We start from the raw sequence: 7,095 nt of genomic DNA, 5'->3' as shown, positions 1-7,095 counted from the left end.
GTAACTCTACTTGCTAAGCTTCTTACGCTCAGAGAGCACATGTCAGCTCTGCCTATATATGTATATAGACCTCGGCGCTCCTCCCACTCTGTATGAGAGGAGTACCTCTCTCAATATATAAGTCTCTGCATCCTATATAGCTCCACTTTGCTGCTCTCCTCAGTATAATAGTAAGCTATAATATCTAGTTATATACTAAAGCTTAAGTAAAGAGTATAACTAATAAATTATTAAAAATTATTTAGTAATAACTATATTACAAATCTCATAGGTATAGCGAGAATACTATCAATAGTATTTTTATATCAATGAGAGCGTTAATAATTTTTATATAGTAGCAGATTGTAGGAAGCACTTTCTACAAGGCATCTAAGGCATCATTACTAGGGCAGGGGCATCCGTTACAGCCCCACAGCCTAGAGTGGCGTAGATATTGTACTTAGACATGTAGACAGACACAGGGGTGGAGATCCCACTATGATCATCAATCCATCATTCGCATCATACGCGCTTGCGTAGCATTTGTGCCACACTCAGATCGGGGACCAGCATGGGCCCTTGCCCGCAGCGGCTTTTTTCGGTTCTTTCCAGGCCGTCTCTTCACTTTCAGGTTCCGACAAAACAGTCGATGAGGGCGCTGTGACGAGAAGTGTACGTAAACATGAGTGGACAATAAAGGGGCCACTGTACGTTTACATGCTTGCTACCCCTCGTTTATAATCATCTATTCTTTCCCTTCACGATGCTGCGCTTCTGCCTTGCCTCGCGCACTGCTTGCCGTGTCGCACGGAGTCCAGTCGCGGGAGCAGGCGCAGTGCTGCAGTTTCGCTCCCATCCGCCGCAGAATTTTACTTATCGGTACGTAACCACGGAGGCCTTCGCAGGATTAGGCCGCCGAAACCGAGCCCCGCAACACCTGTCCCGGGATCCAGAGCTTGAGCAAGAACGGGCCGATGCTTAATGCAAACCACCCCGCAGTTTCTACTCGGTCTTGACCGCCTTACCCGTATCGACCGCTTCAACACCCCGCTCCTTGGTACTGAATTGCCACCATCGACCGCTCTCACACCCACGAGCCCGCCGTCTCTGCAGCCAGCCCGTCCGCCACTGCTCGTACCGCCGCCACATGTGCAGAACACATGCTGCTGCCGAAATGGCAGGTGGGGTCAACGTGCAGGGCCGAGAGCTGCTCCCCGCCAACGTCATTCCTCGGCACTACCATGTCACACTGGAGCCCGACTTCAAGAAGCTGACCTTTGACGGAACGGTCGTGATTGATCTCGACGTGGCCGAGGACTCCAAGTCCATCTCGCTGCACACTCTTGAGCTTGACATCCACGAGGCAAAGATCACCTCGGGTGGGCACACGGTCAGGTCTGTCCGCTGCCCTCCTTTCTTCGTCTTCTTCTTCTTCCTTCTTCGGGCTCGCGCTCCCGCGCTCTCGCTCTCGCTCTGACGCAAAGGAATTGCAGCTCGTTTCCTACCGTGTCGTACAATGAGGTTACCCAGATTACCAAGCTCGACTTCGACGATGCTGTCGTTAAGGGTAGCAAGGCGCAGCTTGAGATCAAGTTCACCGGCCAGCTCAACGACAAGATGGCCGGCTTCTACCGGTCCACTTACAAGAACCCGGACGGCAGCGACGGTATCCTGGCCGTCACGCAGATGGAGCCGACCGATGCCCGTCGCGCGTTTCCGTGCTTCGATGAGCCCTCCCTGAAGGCCGAGTTCACCATCACGCTCATTGCCGACACTCACTTGACCTGCCTGAGCAACATGGACATTGCTTTCGAAACCGAGGTCCACTCCGAGCAGACAGGCAGCACCAAGAAGGCCGTCACCTTCAACAAGTCGCCTCGCATGTCAACCTACCTGGTGGCTTTCGTTGTCGGCGAGCTCAACTACATCGAGACCAACGCGTTCCGGGTGCCTGTGCGCGTCTACGCGCCACCTGGACAAGACATCGAGCACGGCCGGTTCTCCCTGGACCTGGCCGCCAAGACGCTCGCGTTCTACGAGAAGGTCTTTGGCATCGAGTTCCCTCTGCCGAAGATGGACCAGATTGCCATCCCCGATTTTGCCCAGGGCGCCATGGAGAACTGGGGTCTCGTCACCTACCGTGTGGTCGACCTGCTGCTGGACGAGAAGGTCAGCGGCGCCGCGACCAAGGAGCGGGTCGCCGAAGTGGTGCAGCACGAGCTGGCGCACCAGTGGTTCGGCAACTTGGTCACCATGGACTGGTGGGACGGCCTGTGGCTCAACGAGGGATTCGCCACTTGGGCTTCGTGGTACTCTTGCAACATCTTCTACCCGGAGTGGAAGGTGTGGGAGTCGTACGTGGTCGACAACCTCCAGCGTGCCCTGGCGCTGGACTCGCTTCGGAGCAGTCACCCGATCGAGGTCCCTGTGAAGCGGGCGGACGAGATCAACCAGATCTTCGACGCCATCTCGTACTCGAAGGGGTCCTGCGTGCTGCGCATGATCTCGACGTATCTCGGTGAAGACACGTTCCTGGAAGGCGTCAGGCGGTACCTCAAGAAGCACGCCTACGGCAACACGCAGACTGAAGATCTGTGGGCGTCTCTTGCCGAGGCGAGTGGTGAGAACGTGGAAGATGTTATGCGGGTATGGACCAAGCACGTTGGCTTCCCCGTGGTAACGGTGTCGGAGAAAGACGACAACACGATTCACCTGAAGCAGAACCGGTTCCTCCGCACCGGGGACACCAAGCCCGAAGAGGACCAGGTTCTTTACCCCGTCTTCCTCGGCCTCCGCAGCAAGGACGGCATCGATGAGTCGCAGACGCTCACCGAGCGGGAAGCGACCTTCAAGGTGCCGAGCACGGAGTTCTTCAAGCTGAACGCAAACCACACGGGCCTGTATCGCACTGCTTACTCTCCCCAGCGTCTCAAGAAGCTAGGCGAGGCTGCGAAGCAGGGCCTGCTCAGCGTCGAAGACAGGGCCGGCATGATCGCTGACGCCGGCGCTCTAGCCACATCTGGCTATCAGAGCACGTCGGGCGTTTTGAGCCTCCTCAAGGGCTTCAACTCGGAGCCTGAGTTCGTCGTTTGGAACGAGATCATTGCCCGGGTCTCGTCGGTGCAGAGCGCCTGGATCTTTGAGGACGAGGCAACGCGCGACGCGCTGGATGCGTTCCTGCGCGACCTCGTCAGTCCCAAGGCCCACGAGCTGGGCTGGGAGTTCTCGGAGAAGGACGGACACATCCTGCAGCAGTTCAAGGGCATGATGTTCGGCAGCGCCGGGCTCAGCGGAGACCAGGCCATCATTACCGCCGCCAAGGACATGTTCAAGAAGTTCATGGCCGGCGACAGGACGGCGATCCACCCTAACATCAGGGGCAGCGTTTTCAGCATGGCTCTGAAGTACGGAGGCAAGGAAGAGGTACGTCGTTATCCTTTTGCCCACCCGGGGTTGGGGCCGGAAGCTGACTAGCTCGGGCCTAGTACGATGCCGTGCTCAACTTCTACCGCACTTCTACCAACAGTGACGAGCGGAACACGGCTCTGCGCTGCCTGGGCCGTGCCAAGGATCCCGAGCTGATCAAGCGCACCCTGGACCTGCTGTTTAGTGGCGAGATCAAGGACCAGGACATTTACATGCCAACGAGCGGTTTGCGCAGCCATCCCGAGGGCATTGAGGCGCTATTCACCTGGATGACGGAGAACTGGGAGGAGCTCATCAAGAAGCTCCCGCCGGCTCTCTCGATGCTGGGCACCATGGTTACCATTTTGACGTCGAGCTTCACCAAGAAGGAGCAGCTCGCCAGGGTGGAGAAGTTCTTCGAGGGCAAGAACACCAACGGGTTTGACCAGTCCCTAGCCCAGAGCCTGGACGCCATCCGGTCTAAGATCTCGTGGGTCGAGCGCGACAGGGCGGATGTTGGCGCCTGGCTGAAGGAGAACGGTTACCGTTCGTGAATTACCACATCAGGACGGTGGATTTCAAGACGAGATGTCTGATGATGCGGCCAGGTCCCCGGGCAATAGCTCAGTTGAGCAACCACAGAGCATACCATCTTTAGATGGGATCATAGAGGCGGAAAATAAAAAGGAGTCATGCGTTCCAGCAAGTACATCATAGGCTTAAGCATGTCGTATGGACGTCAGTCAGTGTTGCACATTGTAGCCGAGGCGGAGAACGGCACTGCATTGGATTTTGAAGGAGGCCGGATGCAAGCGGTGCTTCGCTCAGCGGTGGAACCGCTGCGATTTCACCCCTCCATCTCAACTTGAGGATTTCTTTTGAGTGGGCTTCTCCGCACTCACCCCCACACTCACTCAACTCTTCGCAACCTAAGTCAACTTAACCTCACTCTAATTGCGTACTAAGACCACTGTGCAACACCACACCCCCTGGAGAAAATAACTCCATCCAACAACACAAATAAAGATGGGCAAAGATAAAAAGAGCAAGAGTGAGTCGAAAAAGGCGAGGCTCGCCGAGAAAAAGCAGAAGCAGGAGAAAAAGGCGGAGAAGAAGGCCAAAGTAAAAGCGTCAAAGGCAGATGGCAGCGACGCCGAGGACGTCGACTTGGACGCTGTGCTCGAGGAGTACAAGAAGCGGCAGGAGCAGTTTCTCAAAGTCACCGAAACGGTGGTCGATGGGCCGCCACGCGCGCGGTCTGCGGCGACGTTCCTGGCGAACCCGGCCAACAGCAACCAGCTGCTGCTCTTCGGGGGCGAGTACTTCAACGGCTCGCTGGCGACCTTCTTCAACGATCTCATGGTCTACTACATCGACCGCGACGAATGGCGCTGCGTCACGTCGCCCAACGCGCCGCTGCCCCGGAGCGGGCACGCCTGGACCCGCGGCGGCAACCAAAGCAACGCCGTGTACCTGTTCGGCGGCGAGTTCAGCTCGCCGAAGCAGGGCACCTTCTACCACTACAACGACTTCTGGAAGCTGGACCCGACCTCGCGCGAGTGGACGCGCCTCGAGCCCAAGGGCAAGACCCCGCCGGCGCGCTCCGGGCACCGCATGACCTACTTCAAGAACTACATCATCCTCTTCGGCGGCTTCCAGGACACGGCCCACCAGACCAAATACCTGGCCGACCTCTGGCTGTACGACACCACCAACTTCGTGTGGCACAACCCGGCCCTGCCGCCGGCCCAGCCCAAGCCGGACGCCCGGTCGTCCTTCACGCTGCTGCCGCACGAGCAGGGCGCCGTCCTCTACGGCGGCTACTCGCGCGTGAAGGCCACGGCGCCAACCAACAAGCAACAAAAACAGCAGCAGCAGCAATCCTCCCGCGGCGGCGGTGGCGGGGGGCAGCGCAACGTGCTCCGCCCGCAGATCCACACGGACTGCTTCTTCCTGCGGATCACGCCGCCGGCGAGCGACGCGCCGGCGGGCACGGCGCCGACGGTGCGGTGGGAGCGGCGCAAGAAGCCGGCCAACGCGCCGGACCCGCCGCGGGCGGGCGCGACCATGGCCTTCCACCGCGGGCGAGGGATCCTGTTCGGCGGCGTGCACGACGTGCAGGAGAGCGAGGAGGCGATCGAGAGCGAGTTCTTCAACGGCCTGTTCGCGTGGAACATCGAGCGCAACCGCTTCTTCCCGCTCGTGCTGAGGAAGAGCGCCCGGGCGAAGGCCGGCGGCGGTGGCGGCGGTGGCGGCGGTGGCGGCGGGCGCAGGGCCCGGGCGAAGGAGAATGAGGAGGAGCTGCTGCGGCAGCTGGCCGCGCTGCGGGCTGGCGTGGCGGTGGAGGATGCGGACCAGATGGAGATTGACGAGGGGGAGCGGGCGGGGAGGGAGAAGGAGGCGGAGGCGGCCGACGAGAGGAAGGCGGTGCGGGAGATGCCGGTGAGCATGGAACTCCCGCACCCGCGGTTCAACGCCCTGCTCGCGGTGCAGGACGACGTGCTGTACATCTACGGCGGCACGTTTGAGAAGGGGGATCGCGAGTTCACGTTCGATGATATGTACGCCATCGACCTCGGCAAGTTGGACGGGTGCAAGGAGATCTTTAGCAGGCAGGTGGAGGACTGGGTGGTGGGTATCCGTCGGGAATGCTTTGCGACGGCAAGACGCCGAGGCGCTGACGGAAACGGCAGGAATCCGAATCCGAGGACGAAGACGATGAAGACGAGGACGAGTACGAGGACGAGGAGGAAGACGAAGATGGCGACGTCGAGACGGCGGACGAGGAGCCAAAGGCGCAGCCGTTTACGCCGAGCAAGAGGAAGAAGAAGCAGGAGGCTGACGAAGGTTCAACTGCGGATGCAACCTCTACGGCGCCGTCTACAGCGCCGTCCAAGGAGGAGGAAGAAGACGAGGCCGAGTCGGCAGCCACGACAGTTGAAGATGGGCTGCCGCATCCAAGGGTAAGTCGTTGTCTGGCCCTTCTTCTTTTCTTTTCTTTCCTGTTTTCTTCTCTCGATCTTGTTTTTCTCTCTTTTCCTCTTCCCAAGCCACATAGCTGACAGAGCACACCAGCCATTCGAGACCCGCCGCGACTTCTTCCAGCGCACGTCCAACGAGTGGCAGGAGATCCTCATGGCGAGCCTGCGGCGGAAGGGGGTGCAGCCCGAGTCGCTGACGATCAAGGAGCTCAAGGCGAAGGCGTTTGAGCTGAGCGAGCAGAAGTGGTGGGACTGCCGCGAAGAGATCACACAGCTCGAGGAGGAGCAGGAGGCGGCGGGCATCGGCGAGGTTGTCTCGCTGGCGGACCGCGGCGCACCGGGGGCACAGGGTGCAGGCGGCGCTGGTGCGAGGCGGAGATAGACCCGTCGGCTGAGACTGAGAGTTACTTGCACGGTTGGTTGTTGGTGCATGTAGAAGTCAGAAGTCGGCCGACTCTTCTCTGCTTTGGCTGTGCCCGACCACTCGCGCCCTCGACTAGGTGACTTGTCCTGGGGTACCTACCTGGCAGTGAATGTGCGGAACACTACCTTACCTAGTGTGGTTGGTATGATGGGTGCACAGTGCCAAATAAATTCCTGCCGACCAGATAGACTCGGTTCTCTTTCCATGCCTTCCTTCAATCTTGACCTAACTCAGGTAGATGCCACTTGCCCACTGTACTCCGTTGTGTAAGTAGACCCATCCCAGCGCTGTAAGTGGCGCACGTGA

General features: G+C 58.9%; 2 protein-coding genes across 2 annotated transcripts; both read left to right on the top strand.

Moving 5' to 3' along the window:
- Window positions 1–473: 473 nt before the first annotated feature.
- Window positions 474–4,174, top strand: THITE_2113759 (uncharacterized protein). The gene is made up of 4 exons (XM_003652313.1): window positions 474–858; window positions 979–1,374; window positions 1,473–3,402; window positions 3,465–4,174. Exons 2-4 carry the CDS (start codon window positions 1,154–1,156, stop codon window positions 3,936–3,938), a joined length of 2,625 nt encoding a protein of 874 aa, XP_003652361.1. The 5' UTR covers window positions 474–858; window positions 979–1,153; the 3' UTR covers window positions 3,939–4,174.
- On the top strand, window positions 4,175–7,081 carry THITE_2113756 (uncharacterized protein). The gene is made up of 3 exons (XM_003652312.1): window positions 4,175–6,015; window positions 6,078–6,347; window positions 6,460–7,081. The coding sequence occupies exons 1-3, from the start codon at window positions 4,411–4,413 to the stop codon at window positions 6,745–6,747; spliced, it is 2,163 nt and encodes a 720-aa protein (XP_003652360.1). The 5' UTR covers window positions 4,175–4,410; the 3' UTR covers window positions 6,748–7,081.
- Window positions 7,082–7,095: the final 14 nt, after the last annotated feature.

The sequence above is a fragment of the Thermothielavioides terrestris genome, chromosome 2 (genome assembly GCF_000226115.1).
Source record: "Thermothielavioides terrestris NRRL 8126 chromosome 2, complete sequence".
Lineage (NCBI taxonomy): Eukaryota > Fungi > Ascomycota > Sordariomycetes > Sordariales > Chaetomiaceae > Thermothielavioides > Thermothielavioides terrestris.
The sequence above is the reverse complement of the archived record's forward strand: the minus strand, read 5'-3'. Positions and strand labels throughout refer to the sequence as shown.